We start from the raw sequence: 25,242 nt of genomic DNA, 5'->3' as shown, positions 1-25,242 counted from the left end.
ATATATATTAATGATTTAGATGAGGGAATTAAAAGTAACATTAGCAAATTTGCTGATGACACAAAGCTGGGTGGCAGTGTGAAATGTGAGGAGGATGTTATGAGAATGCAGGGTGACTTGGGCAGGCTGGGTGATTGGGCAGATGCATGGCAGGTACAGTTTAATGTGGATAAATGTAAGGTTATCCACTTTGGTAGTAAGAACAGGAAGGCAGATTATTATCTAGATGGAGTCAAGTTAGGAAAAGGGGAAGTACAATGAGATCTAGGTGTTCTTGTACATCAGTCACTGAAAGCAAGCATGCAAATACAGCAGGCAGTGAAGAAAGCTAATGGCATGCTGGCCTTCATAACAAGGGGAATTGAGTATAAGAGCAAAGAGGTCCTTCTGCAGCTGTACAGGGCCCTGGTGAGACCACACCTGGAGTACTGTGTGCAGTTTTGGTTTCCAAATTTGAGGAAGGACATTCTTGCTATTGAGGGAGTGCAGTGTAGGTTCACAAGGTTAATTCCCGGGATGGTGGGACTGTCATATGTCGAAAGATTGGAGCGACTGGGCTTGTATACTCTGGAATTTAGAAGGCTGAGAGGGGATCTTATTGAAACATATAAGATTATTAAGGGATTGGACACGCTGCAGGCAGGAAGCATGTTCCCGCTGATGGGTGAGTCCAGAACCAGAGGCCACAGTTTAAGAATTAGGGGTAGGCCATTTAGAACGGAGTTGAGGAAAAACTTTTTCACCCAGAGAGTGGTGGATATATGGAATGCTCTGCCCCAGAAGGCTGTGGAGGCCAAGTCTCTGGATGCTTTCAAGAAAGAGATGGATAGAGCTCTTAAAGATAGCAGAATCAAAGGTTATGGGGATAGGGCAGGAACTGGATACTGATAGTGGATGATCAGCCATGATCGCAGTGAATGGCGGTGCTGGCTCGAAGGGCCGAATGGCCTACTCCTGCACCTATTGTCTATTGTCTATTAGCATAGCTAACATTATTTAAACTAGCTGGCTAGCTGCTAAGGAGCTACTCTATTGATGTCATACGTGATGAGACCAAACTGCCTGTAGACTTGCTTAAAGTTGTAATAGAATTTTAAAAAACTCCATGATAATATAATGGTGAATCTTGTGAATCTGATATCTTGCAAAATTAACAAATTCATTGACACAGACTGCTATGAGGTTGAGACTTCCGGCAAAATGCTCAAATCTGTCAAGCAAGCCACATCACAGTTCAAGGAAAGTTTGCAAAAGAAATAGAAAAGCTATTTGCATTAGCATTGAGATTGCCAACAAAATACTCAACAAGGAATATATATATATATATATATATATATATATATAAGTATGTGTGTGTAAATAGTTTCAATATGTGATCAAATAAATTGTGATCTTTCATTATCAAATGTCCTGTATACATACACCCTTGGAGGTCGACTGGGGGGTGGTGGGGGGGGGATATGGGGTTGCAGGGAGCAGGGGTGGTGGTGCTACCTCCCTGAAATGAGTTTTTGCAGGGTGGGATGCCTGATATGTGCATGGAATAAATAGCATACAAAGAAAAGATTTTCACTGTATCCCAACACATTTAAATAAATTAGTTTATTATCATCACATATTATAGGGAAGAACTTCGTTTTACTTGTCAGCCATACAGATCATTTCATCACATCGTTACATCAAGATTGCACAAGGAGACAGCGACAACAGAGTGCAACATAAAGAGTTAGTTACAGAGGAAATGCAGTGCAGTTAGAAAATAAGGCACAAAGCTACAACACGGTAGATTGTTAAGTCAAGAGTCTATCTTACATTAGGGGATTCTTCTATAGTAGAACTACTAGGACTTGATGTTTCAATCCCTATGGTAAGTTGACACTCTCGATGTTGGCAGTGGGTTTGGAGTGGTGACAAGGAGGGAGGGTAGGTACGTCATCGGGGTCATCAGGTGGGCACCCTCCTTCTTTGACACTTCATTGATAAGCCCACGACGACTCCAGAGGGCTCAACGGTGCTATCTGGCGTCCCAGATACACCCCCCTCAGTTCCATACCCTCCTGTCTTCATCTTGCGGCCCAGTTGTTGTCTTTCCTTTTAATCCAAATCCAATTGCTGCTTTCTTCTGCTGCATTTGATAAGGATTTGATTGCTTGTTGGAGGGAGTGACCTCTCACCCCCATCTTCTTCAATAGACTGGTCGTAGATGTAGCAATGAATCCCCTGCATCCCACTTCTACAGGGAAAATCTTGATCTTCCAGCCATTCTGGGCAGCTTCAGTTGCCAGTTCAGAGTACTTGGTCTTTTTCCTCTCATAAGCTTCTTTGACACCATCTTCCCATGGTACAATTCCACAACATATGCCAGCTTGGCTGTTATGGATCACAGGACCATGTCTGGCCGGAGTGTTGTAGCTGCAATGTCTGGGGGAAACACAAGCTTTTTTTCCAAGTCCATGTCCATTTTCCAATCCCGAGCAACCTGCAAAATGCTTACATCTTTTGATGTTATATGGTGCTCTGGAGGTTGGCCTGCTGGTACAAATCGTGTAATGTGGACATTCCCTGCCAATGTTTGTGGGAGAGCATTTGTGAAGATTCGCCTCTGTTCCAAGACTCTGTGCCAACTGTCTGAGAACTTGGTTATGCCGCCAAGTGTACCGCCCCTGGGTGAGGCTCGTGGAGCATCCTGTTAAATTGTGCCTTAGTGATCCAGGTGCTTGACAAAGAGAGCAAGCGGGGTCTTCTCCCCACCACTGGTTCAGGTTCTGGGGTGTGGGTAGGAGGTCATAAGTGGCTCTGATGACAAAACTTAGCCGAGATCCCTCCATCTCCCAGATGTCACGACAGCTAAGTTTCCTCTTTTCCAGACTCTCCCAATTACTCCAGTGGCTCTGCTTGGTCATTGAGACGGCCCTGGCGTGTCGCTCTGCCTCCTCCTGTCTTCTCAACTCCTCCACCATGAGTCGCCTCTTCTGCACTGATGCTGCCTTGTGCCATTGAGGAGCCTTTGGGACGAGCCCGAGCCCGGCTCTCCCAAGTTGGACTTGGCCAACCACGTCCCTGAAGTGAAGAGCAGACTTAGCACTCTCAACGGCTTCAGATGGGGTTCACTTCCTCCCCGTTACCATGGGGGGGGGGCCACTGTTCGAATAACAGTATCTTCAGATTCATTGAGAGTCATGACCAACCTTGCCTTGGTGCATTTGAATTCTTCCACAAGACTTGCAATTGGTAATTCCAATTTGCCGTTCCCGTACAGTCCAACAGCACTTAATAATCGTGGAAGCACTTAATAACACTGTTTCACATGTGTGCTGATCATTCTTTCAAGCTTTTCAACCTTGCTGATAGGGGTTTCATACACTGTTAAAGGCCACATGAGTCTTGGGAGTATGCCAAACTGGAAGCACCACAGCTTGAGTTTTCCTGGCAGCCAGGTCTTGTTAATGCGAGCTATGTACATGATGGTATCCTTTTTGAGTTGTGGTATAATAGTGAAATAGAAACTGTCTTTGATCCTGGTCGTACATGCGGCAATAGTAAAGTAATTGCAATGGGATGAGTGGCCTCGTTCCATACTATAACAATTCCAAGAAATGGGATTGAAGGTCAGATTAGCTGAGTGGGGCCTGAGTGGATGATTGGCCTGCCTGCCTTCATTATTTGCAACTTTCACCATCTATTGTTTTCTTTGCCTTACATCATTACATCATGTGTGATTTCACTCTGACCTCCATGGTGAGTTACATTCTGCTCTGCTTGCACAGAACTCTAACCTGTTTCCTTCACTTTACAGAATATCACCTGTTTTGTGATTCAAGGGAAAATCTCTTATTTGGTACAATTACACAACTGTGGATTTTCTTGTTCTTTTCTGGCATCTTGTTTTCTTTGGAACTGTGTCTGGATGGGGGTTGCCAACTATTTAGGATCCACCCAGGCTCCATGCACTGAGTAATAAGCACCATGAAATAAGAAAAGAAAATGTAAATAATCTAAAGAGGATCTCTTTTACATTTGTGTTTACTGCTGTTAAATATTGGGGAGGGGAAAATGCCCATTTGATTAACAGGCTGAGAAACATTCTATTGGTTAATGAGCTACTTTTCCCCAGTTGTTTGGGAAGGCGGGGCTCCAGCAGGATGGAGATATTGAGTGACCAGTGATGGACGTGTAGAGTGAGTACTTTGAGCCAAGAGGTCATGTGATTGTGTGCCCATGCAGGCTAACACTGTGGAGGCTTGGAACAGCTAATCATGATCTCATGACTTGGTGATGTATCTATCTCTTCCCAAGTAGTGCTTCAGACAATCACATTCAACATAAGTGTGCTGTGGGATAGACATTCTTGAAGGCTGCCTCACCCACACCGCTGATTAGGCCTGGTATGCTGTGAACAAACGTCTGTCCTTGGGAGGACAGGTTTAGGAGCCCTAGGAGATCTTCCATTACCTGGGACCTTTTGCAAAGCTGGAAATGACCTTTAGAACTTGAGATGAACCAGGAATGACTTCCATTGGGAACTCTGTAGCCCACAGCACTCAATACCGAATCCTCCAGCATTAGAGAACTCGTAAACATGAGAAATTCTGCAGATGCCCACTTTTTCTTTCTGTCTGCATCAGAAGTGGTTTTTTTATCTGCTATTAATTTATTCAATTTTTTTGGTACAATCTAACCTGCTGTGCATGTTCCACAGCCTTACCATTAACAACATTAAAAACGACCAAGAAGTTTATTCTAACTTACCCCCTTAATCGCCATGCTAGATCAGCTGGTCTCACCCTACCAGAGATAATCCTCTTATTCCACCCCCACCTCCTCCTTCACTTTCTCGGCTACCTATACTATAGCACACTAGCTTGTTTCTTCCCTTTCTCAGTATGCATGGGAAGTCCCAGAACTGATTTTCTTTCCGCAGATGCTGCCTGGTTTGTTGAATGTTGCTGGCATTTTCTGTTCTTAGTACAAAAGCAGGGTTACCCAATGACTGTGCTGGCCCTTAACAGCACCCTGTCCTGTTTTCGTTCCTGCAGTACTTTTTCCACTTAAGCCTGAAAGGGGTAGGGCATACGATAGGTTTGCAATAGATCAGGTGGCATCCTGGTGATAGGAGATACTGCCACTGTAAATAACCTCAGATGGCTTACACAGATAGTGCTCTGTTTACACTGCACACCTGTGGCCAGTGAAGGTGAGGTGCCTGCAGCCAATCTACAAATGGTTCAACTTAATATCAGAGAATGTATACAGTATACCGTACAACCTGAAATTCTTACTCTTCACAGAGAAGTCCACAAAACAAGAAATCCCAAAGAATGGATGATAGGAACATCAGAGCCCCAAAGACCCCCTCGCCCGTCGCATGCACAAGCAGCAGAAGCCTCGACCACCCCCCCTTCCCCCACTTACACTGGCAGAAGCACCCCTCCCCACCATGCAAGCAATAGCAAAAGCCCCCAAAGAGACCTTGATCTAGAGTCCATCAAAAACTACAGTCTACAGCCCAACACCTTGGTATCTCAGACAGGCTCTCTCTCTCACCAGCGAGGGAGAGAGAGAGATCGCTCCAGAAACAACATCCAGCCATGTTGACCACTGTGTATAATTTGCTTCGATCTGTGGTAAACTGATCTCTAAGGACACCTTAGAATTAGACAGCACCTTGGTGAGACCACTGCTGGTGTGTTGCATGCAGTTTTGGATCACCTTACCAAAGGATATACTTGCAGTGGAGGGAGTGCAGCGCAAAGGGTCACCTGAATGAATCCTGAGATGGAAGGACTGTCATGTGATGAGATTAGGTTGACTGGTTTCCTATTAGGTAGTGTTTAGCAGGCATAGGCCAGAGGGAGTTGGGATAAGGGCAGCAGATTTTCTTTCCTAAACGATACTGTGCTTTGTCTAACAGTCTGGGGGGTTTCAAGGCCACAATTCACAGGACTAGTTTTTAAATATTTAAATTATATTAGTGCAGGATTGATGCCAGTGGGCCAAAGGGCAGGATTCCATGCTGTTTTACTCATGTTCTGCTTTATTTAATTGCTTGAATTGAAATGCCCCAGCTGCTGTGGTGATGTTCAATCCGACATTCTTGATCTATGGTATAGAATTCCTCCTGTTACTCCAGCATCTTAACCAGTTCACTACTCAAAGTGCTTCAGATTGTCTGAACTTGCCTCAGTGGCTCATTGCTAACTTTGCAGAAAGACGGTGGATTCTGGTTAATTGGGACATTGGCTAATCAGGACAGCCACTTATTTGGGACAACTCTTAAAGAACAAAAACTAATTAAGAAAATAGCCGGGAATCCCTTCATTTATTTGGGACACTATACTGTTTAATTGGGGAAGGAGACTGTTACTGAACTAATGTCAGACACAAGCATTTGCATGGCCTTTAGACTCTACGCTGTGTTTAAAGCGAACAGTTTATAAATAGCATCAGTTGCGTGTGCTTGTGTTCAAAAGCAGTGATTCTTGTCACTGATAGTTTGCAAGTAATAAACAGTAAGACAATTCAGAACTCACTGAATTGCTCACTGTGGTTTCAAGCTTTCAGGCTTGGAGATGTCAGAAACAGCCGGGAGTGAAAATGAAATGATTTTACTACTTCAGTAAATTAGGAATTACGAAGAATTTTAATGTATCAACAATCATTTTGACTGTTACAATGAAAATGAAGATTTGGAGGAAGCAATTGTTGAAAATAGTAGTCCATTAACTAGATGCCTGTGCTGATTTTGTTCATTTACAGTCAACCAAAAGAACATAGTGGCATAACTCCTCCATTGATAGCTATAGGGAACTAATACACACTTTTATAGTACTGTAGTAGTACTGGTAGTGTTCTAATTTGTTCTGTACTTTACTTAAATACGTTTTTTTTAACTCAGTTAAATGGTAGCTAGTCTTTTTTGTACCTTTTTAACTATTTCCATGAAACTTCAACTAATTGGGGCTGCAGCATAACTGGGCCAAAATGTACTGGTGCCACTGTATCCCAGATATCTGGAATCCATTGCAGTAGGCAAAGCTGTAATGTGGTCTGCGCTGTAAACAGACTGAAAATGAAACTAGCAACCCATCAACTAAGCTGCTTTAACTCTTCAAATGAACATGTAATGGCTTTTCTGTAATGTTAACTGCTGAGGTAATGGTTTTTCTGTAGCAGCAATGTTTGGGTTATAACTACAGATAACGGGTGGTGAACCAAAGGGAAAAATGTTATTCTTTCTTGTATGTCTGGGAGTGGGGTTTTCGCGGGCTTTTGTTCGAGGAGAAAGACGAGGAAGGACGTATGTGAGGAGCGCTGGTAGACCACCCGACAGCGGAAACTGGAATCCGAGGGTCTGGGGGTCGGCGACATTTCAGCAGGGGTCATTTATGGAGGAATACCTGAGGCATGAGCTCCAACGATTTTTGTGCATGAACTATTTAATAAAAGTGGCGCCTTTTTCTTTTATATTTTGTTTCGCTACTAACCACATAGCTAAAGTAAGAGTTATAAAGTGTAATCATTTGGTGCATATGGTGTATTGTTTGATATTTCACGTGTGAGTTTGTACGGGGGTACATTACACAGCATCCACCCAAACTTGAATACCCTGTTTGGCGGGGCCGAAAGCTGATTCCCCTAGACGAACGTGAGCAACAAGCCAGGTGGGCTACATTTGTGATGGCTACGTCCAGGATTTGATTCCGTTGAATGCTGTGTGATCACCCTGTTTAAATTAGTGCTGTTATGGATGCAGCTGGGGTCAAGCGCTGGTGTATATCTGAAGGATTACCAGTAATCAATGCGTGCCTGTTGAGTGGGGTAGATATTCATACCCCGGAAGAAATGTTAATTCGACGGTTGAGTATGGTTAAAGCTGTCGGCAAGGTTGAAATCGTAGCACGAAAGTTTAATAAAACAGTAAGCTCAGACCTGGTGTTAGTGCAGACTACCATTGACGTAACGGCGATGGAACTGCCGGAGTTTGTTGGTGACCCAGGGGAGGCAGGACCATGGCGTGTTCATATTGTCATGGAGGGAGGGAACAGTGCTCAGCGAGCTGAGTTGCCAGCAGTTAAGGGCGGAGATTTTAGAAAACAGGTTTTCTCATTACTGAGAGATGAGGGGAAAGAGTGGTCGGATTTGGAAAGTTTGATTAGTTCCCATGCCCCAGTGAAAGGTGAGAGTTCTGAGTTGGCATCCGCCATTACCTCCCTGGCGAGTAAGGCAGCGGGGCCCCACCAGAAGCTAAGAATCTTCTCTGGAATAACGCCCACCCTGAGGGGGAGGAGGATTTTGAGACGTGGGTGGAGCAGACCTCTCAGTTGTTGGGTGAGTGGCAGTGCTCTGATAATGAAAAGTGACAGAGATCGGTGGAAAGTTTGAGGGGGTTGGCAGCTGAGGTAGTATGAGGCATGAATGTTAACCAGCTCTCTGCCTCCCTTGCTGTGTATCTGGATGCATTCGAAAGCACTTTTGGTTTGACTGGGAGTTCCTGGGAGCTCCTAGGGTGGTTTCAAAACATGCGTCAGGAGAAGGGGGAGAAGCTTTTCCGGCTAGAGAGACCGCTAAATTGTTTGTGGCGCCGGGAGTCATTCGGGCGGCTGAGGTGGATCAGTTATGGATGGATCGGGTAACTAGGGACGCCCAGGCCCAGGACAGGATTGCTTGGAGTCTCCAGCAGTCCTGTAAAACGCGCCCCTCCCCCCGCCATCGTTCGTTCAGCTGATCAGAGAGGTGCGGGAGGATGAGAACGCGTTGGGGCCACGAGAGGACTCTGTCAGCAGGGTGCAATCCTCAGCTGTAGCCCCTTGTGGTGAAGTGACCGGGGCCAGCCCAACCCGGGGAATGGTAAAGGAGGTGGTGGCAGAGCTGGAAACTGAGAGATCACGGGGGTTCATGACGGGTGTGGACCCTCCGCATGATAGGACAGGTAGAGAGGGGCCCCCTCCCAAGGGGACGGACCGCGCAGAAGGCTGCGGGTGGCCGGTGTTCTGCGAGAAGAGGGGCGGCCGGTAGCGTGTGCTATAACTGTGGGAAGGAGGGACACTTCCAGCGGGAATGTGAGCGGCAGGAAGCCCCTCAGAGAGCGAGCCCCCAGGTATCCAAGCAGGGAGAGGTGTCGGGAAACCTAGAGGAGACCCAGTGAGGGAACGGCTTGGTGTCTCTGGGGGAACACGTTCCCAGCAATGTACCAAGGAACCCCCAAAAGCAATAGACCCTATTCCTGACGGATTAGTGGGACCCCACTCCAGCGTGTCGCTACGGATAGAGGGAATCTATTCTAAAGCCATACTCAGCACCGGGTCGCAGGTCACGTTACTGTACCATTCGTTCTACAACCAATATCTGAAGCATTTGCCCTTGACCCCATTCAATGCACTGGAGATTTGGGGTATCAGTGCTGGTGATTATCCGTACAACGGTTACTTGTCAGTGAAACTGGAGTTCTCAGAGGCCGATGTGGGAGTGTCTGAGGTTCTTGAGACGTTAGTGCTGGTTTGTCCGGATCTGGTTGAGGAGGGCGGTGTTTCAATTCTGGTGGGGACCAACACCCCTCTTGTACAGAGGCTCATGGGGGCCTGCAGGGAGAAGGCGGGTGAAAGCTTTTTGGGGACCTTGTAAGTGCACCCAGTGTTTCGAGCTGCGTTTGAGGAAGTGCGTGGCTGCACTGGGCCGGATACTGAAATTAAGCGAGGGACTGTGTGGTGCACCCAGTCGAAGCCTAAGGTGATACGACCCAGGGAAGTAGCGAGAGTGATGGGGGACCACAGAGTTCCCGGAGCACCTTAGAGCGAGGCCCTCTTAGTGGACGCTCCGGAAGACCTCCAGGGGGAGTTGTGATTTGGCTGGGGTGCTGGTGAGGCCTGAATTGCAGAGGCCCTCAGTGGTACAGGCGAGCAGGATGGCTGTGATCGTCAGGAACACTATGAAGAGGGAGATCACCTTTAAGAGGGGGATGCCCCAGCGCATTTGTTCCCGGTGACAGTAATGTCTAGTGCCCCCGTGAGGCCTGCTGGGGAGAAATTATTGGAGAAAAGTGAAAAGCTGACCACTGAGGCCTTTAACTTTGGGGATTCTCCAGTGCCGCCGAGCTGGAAAAGGAGGCTGGTGGAGAAGATGTTGAAGCTGAAAGGTGTCTTTTCCATTGGCGAGTTTGATGTGGGTTGTTCCAAGAGCACTCGTCACACCATCCGGATGACCGAGGACACCCCATTTAGAGAGAGGTCGCGGCGACTGGCCCCTGCCCACGTGGAAGACGTGCGGCAGCATTTGTGTAAGTTGAAGGAAGCTGGGATCATCACTGAGTCCCAAAGACCCTATGCGTCCCCAATAGTAGTGGCCCGGAAGTGTGTGGACTATAGGACTTTGAACAGGCGCACTGTCCCTGACCAGTATACGCTCCCGAGGGTCGAAGGCGCGCTGGCCTGTCTGAGTGGTGCGAAGTGGTTCAGTGTACTGGACTTGAGGAGTGGATATTACCAGATCCCGATGAGTGAGGCCGACAAAGAGAAGACAGCATTTATACGTCCCCTGGGATTCTTCCAGTTCAAAAGGATGCCCCAAGGCATATCGGGATCCCCTGCCACCTTCCAGAAGGTCATGGAGAAGATGGTGGGGGATACGAATTTGTTCGAGGCGTGTGTATATTTGGATGACTTGACAGTATTTGGATCCACCTTGGAAGAACATGAAGCGAAGCTACTGAAGGTGCTAGGCCGCCTGAAGGATGAAGGGTTAAAACTTTCCCTGGACAAGTGCCAGTTCTGCAAGATGTCTGTTAGCTATGTCGGGCATGTAATCTCGCGAGATGGAATAGCTACAGACCCGGCTAAGATAGAAGCGGTGACCACTTTGCAAACTCCCCAGACTGTGAGCACTCTGCGCTCGTTCCTTGGGTTCTGTGGTTATTATCAGAGATTGGTGAAGGGCTACGCCAAAGTGAGTCACCCCTTGAATCAGCTTCTGTGTGGTTACCCTCCCCTGGGACAGAAAGGGAAAGGGAAAAAAGGACAGGAGGTTGGAGAATATCTAAACCCATCAGAGCCCTTCGGACAGAGTTGGGATGCAAAATGTGAGGAGGCTTTTCAGTCGCTGAAAGAGTTGCTGACCCAGGCGCCGGTGCTGGCTTTTGCGGACCCTCGATTGCCATATGTACTACACACAGGTGCCAGCCGAGATGGATGAGGGGGCATCCTGTATCAGGATCGAGGCACCAGGTGGAGACCTGTGGTGTTTGTCAGCTAGAGTTTGTCACCCTTCAAGAGAAACTATCCCACCCACAAGCTGGAATTCCTGGCATTGAAATGGGCGGTGATGGATAAGCTGAGTGGCTATCTCTACGGGGCCAAGTTTGAGGTGAGGACGGACAACAATCCCCTAACTTATATCTTGACCTCGGCGAAACTGGATGTCACAGCCTATCGGTGCTTGGCAGCGTTGTCTTCCTATGATTTCAGCCTGAAGTACCGGCCGGGGAGCCGGAACATTGATGCTGATGTTTTATCCCGATGGATGCATGAGGGACTGACAGAGACAAGGAGTGGGAGAGCGTTCCTGCCCCTGGGGTGAAGGCCATGTGTCAGTTTGCCATCACCGTGAAGGCAGAGGAAAAGGAGAGGCCGGATTGAGCAGTGGATCAATTGGGGACTTCTGATGACGCCCTACCCCCAGTTTACTGTAACCTGACTGCTCTGAAGACCAATCAGCTGCCAGAATTGAGTTCTGGGGAAGTGGCAGCTGCTCAGCGAGATGATCCGGGCATTGGCACTATGTGGTACGCGGTTGAAAAGGGGGAATGTGGATCAGGTGAAGAAGACAAAACTCACTTCGGTGTCTCCATTACTGAAAGAATGGCTTCAGTTGAAGTTGAAGAACCAAATTTTATACTGGGTCTCGTCACCCCCGGACCAACCTCGGCGTTGCCTGCTGGTCCTGCCTGAGAAGTATTGGAAGATTGCATTGAAGTCACTTCATGATGATTCTGGACATTTGGGGGTTGAACAGACCTATAGATTGCTCAAAAACCAGTTTTACTGGCCCCAAATGAAGTCGGAGGTTGAAGAGTACTGCAAGTCGTGCATTCGCTGCAGACGCCGGAAGACACTGCCTACGCAGGCAGCTCCTTTGTCCCACTTGCAGAGTCCAGGGCCCCTGGAACTGGTGTGTATGGATTTCCTGTCCATAGAACCCGATACCAGCAACATGGCGAATGTCTTAGTCATCACGGACCACTACACCAGATATGCTCAGGCTTTTCCTACCAAGGACCAGAGGGTGACTACGGTGGCAAAAGTGTTATGGAAGAAATATTTCATGCACTATGGCCTTCCCAGGCAGATGCGTAGTGACCAGGGACGGGACTTTGAGAGTAGACTCACCTATGAGTTACTGGGCATGGAGTTGAGAAATCAAGGACCATGGCCTATCACCCGCAGGGGGATCCCCAGCCTGAGAGGTTTAATCAGACATTGCTAGACATGCTCAGGACCCTGGAGATCAGCAAGAAGAGCAGGTGGAGTCAACATATTGGGCATCTCGTTCACTGTTACAACTGTACATGCAATGAAGCTACTGGGTACTCGCCATATTATCTGATGTTTGGGTGCGAGGCGAGGTTACCCATGGACCTTTGTTTTGGGACTGACGAGGGTGACTTACCACCGAAGCATTATCTGAAGTATGCGTCTGATATGAGGAGAGAGCTGAAAGGGGCTTATGAATTGGCTGGGGCCACGGCCGCCAAGCAGAGTCGAGGAAATAAGAGGAGGTTCGATCAGAAGGTGAAGTTCTCCCAACTCCTGCTGGGAGACAGAGTCCTCATAAGGAATTTGGGGCTACCTGGAAAGCATAAGTTAGCTGACCGATGGGCAGCTACGCCCTATGTGGTGGAGAGTCAGATACCAAACCTACCAGTTTTCTGGGTGAAACCAGAGGAGGGGAATGGGCCTGTCAAGGTTCTCCATCGGAACCACCTGTTGCCCTGGGACAAGCGGTGCAGGCAAACCGTGAGCCCGACTTGGAGCCTACACCTAGTAAGAGGACTCTGCAAAAATGCAGGGCGACTGCAGGGCCCACGGCAGGAGAGGCTGGGCCAGGCCCCGCCCCTGAGAGGGATACTGATTCGGAGGATGATGATTTTGGATGTGTGGTACATGCTGCCATTCACTAACTCCCCATTTATTGAGGACGAGACTCCTGGCCCTTCTCCCACTGAGTCAGGTGAGGTGAGGGGGTTGATTGGTGGGCAGCCTGGGGTACAGCGGGATCCTGAAGGAGAGGACGCGGGGCCTGAACGTGAGACAGGGGGCTCTGATTTGCAGAGGGTTTTGAGTGATAGATCACGGGAGGTTTCACCAGGCAGACCCAAAGTATCCCCAGTCGCGTCTGAGCCGGAAGAGTTAGGTGAGGAGTTACGGAGGTCTCAGAGAATTAGGAACCCCCCAGATAGGTTGGCCTATGTAGCGCCTGGGGAACAGGGCGTGGTTTCTACTGTTTGGGGAGCTACGTCACTGCTTTCTGCACTTGGATTGGGCTTTATGTTTTGCAGGAAGGGTTGGAAAATTATCTCAATGTCATGAGGGCAGGACTAAATTCAGTGGGGGGAGAATGTAATGGCTTCTCTGTAATGTTAACTGCTGAGGTAATGGTTTTCTGTAGCAGCGATGTTTGGGATATAACTACAGGTAACAGGTGGCTAACCAATGGGAGAAATGTTATTCTTTCTCGTATGTCTGGGAGCGGGGTTTTCGCGGGCTTTTGTTCGAGGAAAAGGACGAGGAAGGATACGTGTACAGAGTGCTGGTAGACCACCTGACAGTGGAGACTGGAATCCGACGGTCCGGAACAGTTCAGCAGAGGTCGTTTACGTAGGAATACCTGAGGCGTGAGCTCCAACGATTTTTGTGCACGAACTGTTTAATAAAAGTGGCACCTTTTTCTTTCATATTTTGTTTCGCTACTAACCACATAGCTAAAGTGAGAGTTATAAAGTGTAATCATTTTATCGCATATTGTGTACTGTCTGATATTTCGCGGTGTGGGTTTGTACGGGGGGTACATTACACAGCATCCACCCAAACTTGAATACCCTGTTTGGCGGGGCGGAAAGCGACAGAGAGTGGTGAATCTGTGGAATTCTTTGCCACAGGAAACAGTTGAGGCCAGTTCATTGGCTATATTTAAGAGGGAGTTAGATATGGCCCTTGTGGCTAAAGGGATCAGGGGTTATGGAGGCTGGTACAGGGTTCTGAGTAGGATGATCAGCCATGATCATACTGAATGGCGGTGCAGGCTCAAAGGGCCAAATGGCCTACTCCTGCACCTATTTTCTATGTTTCTATGTCTCCCCTAGACGAACGTGCGCAGCAAGCCAGGTGGGCTAGAAACAGAAAAAGTGGATTAAAACCTCACTGAATAAACAGTGCAACAGTTCATAAGTCACAAATCCAGCAATGCAAATTCAAAAGTTCAGTTACCGTATTTGGTGTTTAGTGCCTTGGCTTGAAGCAAATGCAGTAAGTTGTTTCTTGAACAAAGACAACATTCCAAATGTGATGAACTGTCCGTTCTGAGAGCTGGGACTTCTTCATTCCCAGCCTTAGTGAGAAGTATTGCCAGAAGAATTAAACAAGCATCTTTTAACCCATCACTGGACTCTTCCAGTATTGTGAATCACTTGACAGTGACCTCAGTCATGTTCACAGCTCTGGGTTAAGAATAGGAATCTATTCCACAGGTGTTACATCATTTTATAAAAAGATAATTTGGCATCTAATTTGTTGGTTAAACTGTGACATGAGTAATTTATCAAGATTAGCAAACTCCATTAATAGTCTCTTGTTCTGTCCAGCATATGGATTAGCTGAATTTTGCAATGTTTGCAGTCTGACAGTGAGAACATGGCATTTATAAAGCGAGTTTCCTAAGATTAACCCATCAAACTGGGTGTTCCAAATTTTTCCAAACCAACAGAATTATGAAACATTCTATTAAAGGTACGTGTATATATTTATTAATTTTTTTAATTAATGAAAGTTCTGCCAATGTGGGGGAAATCCTTGTTCCTTCACACTATCCTGGTAGCACACCTTCCTTCCCCAGTCTTGGAGTGTAGCCAACCTACTGCAGTTAAACAAAGCACATATGTGCTGTTCTTCCTTTATGCACTTGTGCTTGTGTGCTCACATTTAAACAAACCAGAGTGTGAAAATCAGAGTAATTGTTCCACAGGGTGAACACATCCTTTAGAGTGATGTATCTGCATGCACAAATTCTCATATACACATACATATACATACCTGTGCGCGTGCATGCTCGCGGATGTGCGTGTTTTGCTGTACGTGAGTGCGTTTTACTTATTTGTGCATGTTTGAATGCATATGTGCTGTTGCATACTTCCCAGCAAGCAAGGACCCATGCAACCCAAGTGAGGGGGCATTGCCCACAACTGGTGAGGGTGATCTCATTAAGTTTTTATAAGCCACTTCAAATGAAACTCTGCTGACTGTCTTGGTTAATCTGGAACCTGATTGGAATTTTTAATTATTGTCAATGTAGCTACTGGAAATACACTCTTTAAAACTGAATTGCAGGTTTGGGTATAGACGCAGAAGACCTATATTGGATTAGAAACCTGCATTAGACTGAGTATAAGTATGTAGCTGTAATCAAAAGCACCGTTAAGCGTGACAGAAATGGGGATGCTGAAGCCGAGATGCTGGCGTGAACAAAATGTGTGAAGTAAGGAACTTAGGAGAAATTAGTTGGCCAACTTTGGAGAAATTAATTGTCCACTGCAAATTGCCCCTGGTGTGTAGGTAAGTAGCAGAGAGTGGTGGAGATGATGGGAAGGTGGAGAGAATTAAACGGGGATCAGGTTAATGGGTTTTGGACGGTGGGCCAAAAGACCTTTTTCTGTGCGGTAGTACTCTGGGACCACAGCGGAAATACGGAACATACTCCAGCTCCATGGTTGTAGGGTAAAGCATCAGTGAAACTCAAGGTATGTGCACTAAGGAGAATGGAATTAGTGGGTTTCCTGTTGGGGTTCAACGAGTTGGATCATATTGAGCACAAGTATTGAATGGCCTACAAGCTCTGTGTAATTTAGGATATCAATCACTAAATCTTCTTACAGTTTTATTTTAAAATATGCTTGTTCCTTTGCTGAACCTGTGTTACTGCTACAGTAAAAAGTTCATGGTATGTATTCTCTCTCTTTCCCTGCAGCAAACTTCCTCACCATGTACACCATCTACAGTAGAAGATGTGGGATGTCCATGGTGGCCAGGCTCTATCTGATCTCACTGGCCATTGCAGACTCACTGAGCTTGTTCTGGGGCGGGCTGATTGACCTGAGCCTGGTGTGGCTGGACCCCAATCCCTTCTGGATGAGCTCCCCATGGTGTGAGCTGCTCACGGTGCTGGAGTATGGCTCTGTCTTCACTTCCACGTGGATTGTGATCGTCTTCACCTTTGAGCGTTACCTGGTGCTGAGGAGTATTCGAGTCAGACAGCCCTACCCCGAGACTAAAGTGACCATCAGAGTCATAATGAGTGTTGCTGTGGTCTCTCATCTGATTGCTACTCCAGCCTACTGGATCTACAGCTCAGAGTTACTGAACTCCACCTTGCCCAACCAGACTGAGAAGGCACCCAAATGTATTTACAACGATAGTTTCTTTTCCACCGCTGTGGTATGGTTTCACACACTGGTCTCAGGAGGTATCCCCTACATCCTCCTCATCCTCTTCAATATCCTCATTGGGCATCAGCTCTACACAGCCTCCAGGATGTTCACTCAGGAGCAGCTGAGGTCAATAAATGGCATCACCATGCGAGGCCTGGTGAAAAAATCTATCGTAATCCTCTTTACTATTTCCTTCACGTTCGTCCTCCTGACACTCCCTCGCTTTGTCACCTACTGCATCCTGAGGACAGCCTACAACCGGCCAGACCACAACCGCGATGACTACAGCCAGTTGATCAACCTCTTTGCGGACATCGGCATCATGATGCAGTGGCTGAACTCTGCCATCAATTTCCTCCTCTACTGCGTCATCAGCAAGTCATTTCGCCAGGAATTCCTTCAGGTCCTGACCTGCAGAACTCAAGCGTCCAATGCCCCCAGTTCTAACACCCCACTGAAGGTCTACAGCATACATTGTGCCACCATTCAACAGCCTGTAACCATTGCTGGAACTTAGAACTCACCACTGACCAAAAACTCAAATGGACCAGCCACATAAACACAGTTCAGAGGCTGGGTATCTCATGGCAAGTGACTCACCTCCCAACACCCCAAAGCTTCTTCGCTATTTATAAGGAATATGTCAGGAGACTAATGGAATACTTGGATGAGTGACCATGAGGTACAGGAGCAAAATTAGGCCATCTGGCCTATCGAGTCTGCTCCACCATTTCAACATGGCTGATCTATTTTCCCTCTCAGCCCCAGTCTCCTACCTTCTCCCCGTTTCCTTCGTGACCTGGCCAATCGAGAATCTGTCAACCTCCACCTTAAATATACCCAATGACTTCGCCTCCACTGCTGCCTGTGGCAATGAATTCCACAGATTCACCAATCTCTGGCTAAAGAAATTCCTCCTCATCTCCGTTCTAAAAGGACGCCCCTCTGTCTGAGGCTGTGACCTCTGGTCTTGGACTCCCCCGCCATAGGAAACATCCTCTCCACATCTGCTCTATCGAGGCCTTTCAACATTCGATAGGTTTCAATGATGTCACCCCTCATTGTGCAGTTCCAATAACTCTTAAGAAGCTGAACGCCATCCATAAGACCATAAGTTATAGGAGCAGAAGTAGGCCATTTGGCCCATTGAGTCTGCTCCACCATTTCATCATGGCTGATCCAATTTTCCTCTCAGCCCCAATCTCCCACCTTCTCCCCGTATCCCTTCACGCCCTGACCAGTCAAGAATCTATCAACCTCTGCCTTAAATATATATAAGGACTTGGCCTCCACAGCCTCTTGTCATAAAGAATTCCACAGATTTGCCACTCTCTGGCTAAAGAAATTCCTCCTCATCTCCGTTCTAGGACACCCCTCTATTCTGAGACTGTGCAGGAGTCCGGGACAAAGCAGCCTTCCTGATTGCTATCACATCCATCACCTTTAAATATTTATTCCCAGCAAAAGCACACAGTGTTGTACCACCTACTAAAATTTAATGTACCGCAGATAATCACCCAGGCTTCTCTGATAACGCCTTCTAAACCCATCACCTCTATACCTTCAGATGGATAAAAGCATGGGGTCATCACCACCTGTAGATTCCCCTCCAGGCTGCATGTTGTCCTACAATGGAACCCTAGTGCCAGTTCTTCACCACACTGTGTCCAAATGCTGGAAGTCCTTATCAGATCAAGCTGTGGAATTGCCTTTACCTTCACTGGGAGAACTGAGCAGTTCAAGACAGTCACGCAACACAACCTTCTCAAGAACAATTAAGGATGGGTTTATCATTGGGAGTTGGGAACGCTGAGAGACCCCCTAGTCTCCCTGATAACTACATCTGCGTGACATGCATCCAGCTGCAGACTGGAGCTACAGCTGGATGGCCTTCAGCTCGTACAAGAGAATGAGGAAGTGGTCAACAGCAAGGTAGTCACCTCTGAGCTGCAGGACGCAGATAGCTGGGGGACTTTCATGAGAGGGCAAGGGAATAGGAACACAGTGCAGAGTACTTTACCCCTGTGGCCATTCCCCTCTATAACATGAAATGCTTTGGCGATTGTCAGGGGGATGACCTGCCGAGGAAAGCTCCAGCAACCAATTCTCTGGCTCTGTGGCTCAGAAGGGAACTGGGGAGAAGAGGAGTGTAGTGGTGATAGTGTCATGTACCCCATGACGGGTTCAAGAACCAGCAGAAATGGAAAGCACTTTGGAGTCTGGTATTACTATTAACTTATGGTATTTATTAGTAACTATGCAATACAGTAATATAAATTCAGATATATCAAACAGGTTACCAATGATAATATATATATAAGTGTGGAAATGCTGCAAATCTCCCCTCTCCATGCCACTGATGTTGTCCAAGGGATGGGCTTTAGGACCCATACAGCTTGGCACCGGTGTCGTCGCAGAGCAATGTGTGGTTAAGTGCCTTGCTCAAGGACACAACACGCTGCCTCAGCCAAGGCTCAAACTAGCGACCTTCAGATCACTAGATGAACGCCTTAACCACTTGGCCATGCGCCAACACCATGTCAGAATTACAGTTTAGTAAAGTCAACCACAGAGGCATGAGAGAGGAGCTGGCCAAAACTGATTGGAATGGGACACTAGTAGGGTTGATGGAAGAGCAGCAGTGTCTGATGTTTGCGGGAGTAATTTAGAAGAGACACTGTCATTTCACTCAAAGAATATTCTAACGGGAGGATGAGGCAATAGTGGCTGGCAAGGGAAGCCAAAGACAGCATAAAAGCAAAAGAGAGGACATACAATGTAGCAAAACTTAGTGGAAAGCTAGAGGATTGGAAAACTTTTAAAAACCAACAGAAGGCAACTAAAAAAGAAAAAGAGAAAAGGTAAAATATGAAGGTAAACTAGCCAATAATATAAAAAAATAAGTTTTTTTTTCAGATTATATAAAGAGTTAAAAAGAGGCAAGAGTGGACATGGACCACAGGAAAATGATGTTGGAGAAATAGTAATGAGAAGCAAAGAAATGATAGACAATCAGAATGAGTACTTTGCATCAGTCTTCTCTGTAGCAGACATCAACATGCCAGAAACTCAGGAGAGTCAGGTAGACAAATGAGTGCAGTTGCTGTTACTAAGGAGAAGGTGCTTGGGAAGCTGAAAGGACTGGAGGTAGATAAGTCACCTGGACAAGATGGACTACATCCCAGGGTTCAGAAAAAGGTAGCTAAAAAGATTGTGGAGGTATTAGTAGTGGTCTTTCAAGAATCACTGGATTCTGGAATGGGTTCCAGAGGGCTGGAAAATTGGAAATGACACTCTACACTTTAAGATCGAAGGCAGGCAAAGGACACTGCCTGTAAGGAGTTTGTAAGCTCTCCCAGTGACCGCATGGGTTTCCTTCGGGTGCTGTGGTTTCCTCCGCAATCCAAAGATGTACCGGTTCGTAGGTTAATCAGTCATTGTAAACTGTCCCGTAATTTGGCTAGGATTAAATTGGGGGATTGCCGGGTTGAAGATCCGGAGGGGCCTGTTCAGCACTCTATGTCAATAAATACAGTAAATAAATAGAGAGGAAGTTATAGACTGGTTAGCTTAACTTCAATAGTTCGTAAGGTTTTAGAATCCCTTACTTGGAAGCACATGAAAGTGGAAGCACATGGAAGTCAGTATGGTTTCCTAAGGGGAAATCTTGCCTGACCAATCTTTTGAAGAAATAAAAAGCAGGATAGACAAAGAAGGGTACTTATATTTTTGGAAGCCCTTGAGGCTACAAAACAAGATGGGAACCCATGGTATTACAGGAGAGATATTAGCATGAGTATAAGATTGGCTGACTGGTAGAAGGTAAAGAGTAGGAATAAAGGGAGCCTTTTCTGGTTGGCTGCTGGTAGCTGGTTGTCTTCCACAGGTGTCACTGTTGGGTCCACAATCTTTCACATTATATGTTAATGATATGGATGACAATTGATGGTTTTGTGATCAAGTCTTTGGATGACACAAAGTCAAGAGGCAGCTAATGTTCAGGAAGCAGGGAGTCTACAGAAAGACTTGCACAGGTTGGGAGAATTGGCAAATAAGTGGCAGATGGAACAGATAGTGAAGTGTATGGTCATGCATTTTGGTAGAAGGAATAAACAGGGAGGGAATTCAGGGATTATAATGCAAAGGAACTTGGGAGTCTTGGTGCAGGATTCCCTGAAGGTTAGTTTGCAGGTTGAGTCAGTTGTAAGGAAGCAATGTTAGCATTTGTTTCAATTGGACTGGAATATAAGAGCAAGGACGTGATTCTCAGGCTTATAAGGCATAGGTCATACCACACGGAGTATTGTGAGCAGTTCTGGGCCCCTGTGTGGGAAGAGATGTGCTGGCATCGGAGGGGATCTAGAGGAAGTTCACAAGAATGATTCCAGGAATGAAAGAGTTAACATATGAGGAGTGTTTGATGGCTTTGGGCCTGTTCTCACTGGAGTTTTGAAGAATGAGGGAAGATATCATTGAAACCTATCAAATATTGAAAGGTCTAGATAGAGAGTACATGGAGAGGATGTTTGAAGTAGTGGGAGTGTCTAGGACCAGAGGGCACAGCCTCAGAATAGAAGGATATCACTTTAGAATAGAGGTGAGGAGGAGTATTTTAGCCAGGAGGCGGTGACTCAGTGGAATTCATTGCCATCATTGGGTATATTTCAAATGGAGATTGATATGTTCTTGATAAGTAATGGTATCAGAGATTATGGGGTGTAGGCAGGATAATAGGGTGAGGAAAGAAAAATAAATCAGCCATAATTGAATGGCGGAGCAGGCTCAATGGGCCAAAGGGCCTAATTTTTTTTCTATATATTATGGTCTTATGGATTGGGAAGTGTTCTAGCAAAATTACTCAACTAACGGGAAAACAATGCCACTGACTCAACACTTCCCAGTCAGCTTCTGTTCAGAGTTACTCGCTCTACTTGTGTCCGTGCAGTACTCAATCCTTCTGTAAACATGCTTTAAAATTGTTGTTTTGTGTAGAACACAACTTTCTAGATCTCAAGATCCCCACTGGAGCCCAGTTTAAGCATGCTGAAGTCACACTGTTAGCTATGAAAAGCAATTGTAGACTTGCTGTATCTCCAAGTTGAGACCAGTTACCGCACTCAGACTCCAGCAATTCAATCTGTTTGCCTGTGATTTTACAGGGACTCAGCCAACTGCGATAAATGGTTCTTCGTGTTTCTGTGGCTGAGTAAACAGTAATCACCACTCATTCGGTTTTAAGTAGAAACTAAAAGATGCTGAAATCTGAAAGCAAAAGAAAATGTTGCTGGAGCCGGTCAGTGTGTGCAGAGAGGAACAGGAGATAGGCCTCGTCTGATAAAGGTTTATTTTACCCAAACCTTTACTAATCAAGCCCCTGCACTATTGGTCTCTGGTTCAAAGGCATATTTCTAGAATCTTCCACGTAATGTACTGCTTTCTTTAAGTTGGAGAGCTTCATTGCTACTCTCTCACTACCACACATGATGAGTTTATATATTACAGATCTCCAACTTGCTGTGGTTGATTAATAACGGGTTGTGTAATCCAGGAGATCACCCAGCCAAACACCACTGTCATCTCAAAGCAGCTGGCAGCCAATGAAATGCGTTTGAAGTGTTGTAGGAAAGAGGGAAAATAATATGTGCACAGCAAGATCTCATTAACAACTGTGTAATCAGGACAAGATGTTAATGGTTGAGTATCGGCAAGCCAGGACAACAGTAATCACTCCTTAGCTCTCCATCAGAATTCCACAATGGTGCCTGTCTTTTCCATTCAGGGAAGAGACTGGACCTCAATTTAATACTGAGAGGTTGCTAATTCTGAGATTTGGAGCATGTCCAGGTGAAAATATGACAAAGTCCCACATAGGAGGCTGGTCAAGATGTTTCAGTCACTTGTCATTCACGATGAGGCCCGGTCAAGCAACACTCCTTCAGTTGACGTCTTCTGGATGGATCATGAACCACATGTTCCACTTCTTTTATGTCCTTTGCATTTGTTTTTCATCTTCAAGTCAAGTCACTTTATATTTTCATTTTGACCATAACTGCTGGTACAGTACACAGTAAAAACAAGACAATGTTTTTCAGGACCATGGTGCTACATGAACAATACAAAAACTACACTGAACTACCTAAAACAACACAAAAACTACACTGGACTACAGACCTACCCAGGACTGCATAAAGTGCACAAAACAGTGCAGGCATTACAATAAATAATAAACAAGACAATAGGCACAGTAGGTTGGTGTCAGTCCAGGCTCTGGGTATTGAGGAGTCTGATGACTGGGGGGAAGAAACTGTTACATAGTCTGGTCGTGAGAGCCCAAATGCTTCGGTGCCTTTTGCCAGATGGCAGGAGGGAGAAGAGTTCGTATGAGGGGTGCATGGGGTCCTTCATAATGATGTTTGCTTTACAGATGCAGCGTGTGGTGTAAATGTCTAATGGCGGGAAGAGAGACCCCGATGATCTTCTCAGCTGACCTCACTATCAGCTGAAGGGTCTTGCAATCTGAGATGGTGCAATTTCTGAACCAGGCAGTGATGCAGCTGCTCAGGATGCTCTCAATACAATCTCTGTAGAATGTGGTGAGGATGGGGGGTGGGAGATGGACCTTCGCAGAAAGGAGAGACGCTAATGCATGCAATGTTAGCTCCGGCAGGCTGGGTGAACTACAGTCAGATTCAATGGCCAGGAAGGCCGTTCTGCAACACCACATGGAGAATGCGGGGCATGATGAGAAACATGAGCAGCCATGGCAATCCACTGCAACCAGGGAGGATCCCAGTCGTGACGCCTACTCGTACCACTGAACCCAGACTTCCGAGGTCGAGATAGTGGAACTGCACCAGTGCAACAGGACTTCCTCCTTTAAAAACCCTCCCGCATAGATTTCCTGCCGCCATCCGATACAACGGACAACTACCAGTAGTATTGGTACTGTTCTGATTTGTTCTGTATTTCATTTAAATACATCATTTGTTACTCAGTTGAATGGCAGTCTGTCGTTTTTACACCACCTTAACTATTTCCATGAGACTTTGGCTAATTGGGTCATCTACTTAATTGGTCCCAATTGCACCACTTGTTACCTTGTCCCAATTAAACAGAATCCACTGTATTGTACGTAGTCCTGGTTCCCTGCCTACAGGAAAGATATCAATAAGAATGAAAGAGTAATAATAAAATTTACAAGCATATTGCTGAGACTTGAGACCTGAGTTATAGGGAGAGGCTGAAGAGGTTAGGGCATTTTTCCCTGGAGTGTAGGAGAATGAAGGGAGAATTGATAGTTATACAAAATTATGAGGGGCATATTGTAGGGTTAACACAGGCGGGCCTTCTCCATTGAGGTTGGGTGCGACTACAACTAGAGGTCATAGGTTAAGGATGAAAGGTGAAATATTTAGGTTAAGGGTCGAAGGTGAATAAATAAAAGGTGGTAGAAGTGTGGGATGAGCTGCAGCAGAAGTGGTGAATGCAGTTTCCACTTTAGCAATTAAGGGAAGTTTGGATAAATGCATGGAGGAGAGGGATGTGTGGTCAAGGTGTGGGTCCATGGGACTAGGCAGATAAATACATGCTGGGTGCCTCCATTTGTTTGTTGCCTCAGTTTAATGTTACTGATTTATTTGTTGACTGAAACACAGCAAAGGAGTCATCCTAGCCTAATTACGGGACAATTCACAATGACCAATTAACCTGTCAACTGGTACATTTTCGGACTGTGGGAGGAAACCAGAGCACCTGGAGGAAATCCACGTGGTCACGGGGAGAACACACAAACTCCCTATGGGAAAGTTGGAAGAGAGTGTTCCTTAGCACTGCACTGGAGCAGTCAGCACAGGCTTTTTGAGCCTGTGCCTCCAGATGGGTGGACCTAAGCCCATTACCTTCAGCCTCGACAATATGGCATAAGCTTCGTCAGCTGGAGAGAGAAATCCCAATGGCTCTGTAAAATGAGGAAAGACCTGTTAACAATGCTTGGCATACGAAATGAAACAGAAAACACTAGGGATACTCAGAAAGTCACCCAGCATCTGGGGAGGTTGGCATTGCAGGTCAATGACCTGGCCGGTGACAGGAGATGTGACAGTTCACGTTGGGAAGTCAGTGCTCACTGGTGGTGTGACTGGTATTCCAAAGAAGAAAACCAGCCCAATCCTACCTGTCAAGATCCCTTGCCTCAACAGAACCTACTCTTGGAAAAAAAAAGTTAACCAATCCCTGAAACAGACTGTGGAGTAACTTTCACCCATAAGTGACACTGTAAGCAGGATAAAGAGATACAGTGACTTTGTGATCCTGCAAAAAGGGTCACTAATAATGCACAGTTCTAGTCCCCTTGAAGCCCAGGATGACAGCAGCACAGAGGCCTTGTCGTTGACTGATTGAATGTTTAGATCCCATTCACTGTGCACTCCCAACATCTACAGGAGAATTCTATAAGTGTGATTGAACTGTCACCTTTCCTACTTCTCAGCATGACTTGTGGGAAGTTTTTACAGGTATTGAGTTCTTCTTCAATCCTGAGTCTTGGTGCCTTTGAG

The 25,242-nt window shown here is 46.3% G+C and overlaps 1 protein-coding gene across 3 annotated transcripts in view; it reads left to right on the top strand.

Annotated features, from left to right (window-relative positions):
• LOC140190140 (probable G-protein coupled receptor 139) overlaps positions 1-23,699 on the top strand; it is an 82,783-nt gene extending 59,084 nt beyond the window's left edge. For all 3 annotated transcript variants that reach the window (XM_072246668.1, XM_072246653.1, XM_072246660.1), the window contains one exon: positions 16,228-23,699. In XM_072246668.1, coding sequence (XP_072102769.1) covers positions 16,242-17,204 — 963 coding nt within the window. In that variant the 5' untranslated portion in view covers positions 16,228-16,241 and the 3' untranslated portion in view covers positions 17,205-23,699. The remainder of the gene's footprint in view (positions 1-16,227) is intronic.
• The last annotated feature ends 1,543 nt before the right edge of the window (positions 23,700-25,242 follow it).

Source organism: Mobula birostris, chromosome 2, assembly GCF_030028105.1.
Source record: "Mobula birostris isolate sMobBir1 chromosome 2, sMobBir1.hap1, whole genome shotgun sequence".
In the NCBI taxonomy this organism is placed as follows: Eukaryota; Metazoa; Chordata; class Chondrichthyes; order Myliobatiformes; family Myliobatidae; genus Mobula; species Mobula birostris.
This window is presented reverse-complemented; position numbering and strand designations above follow the sequence as displayed.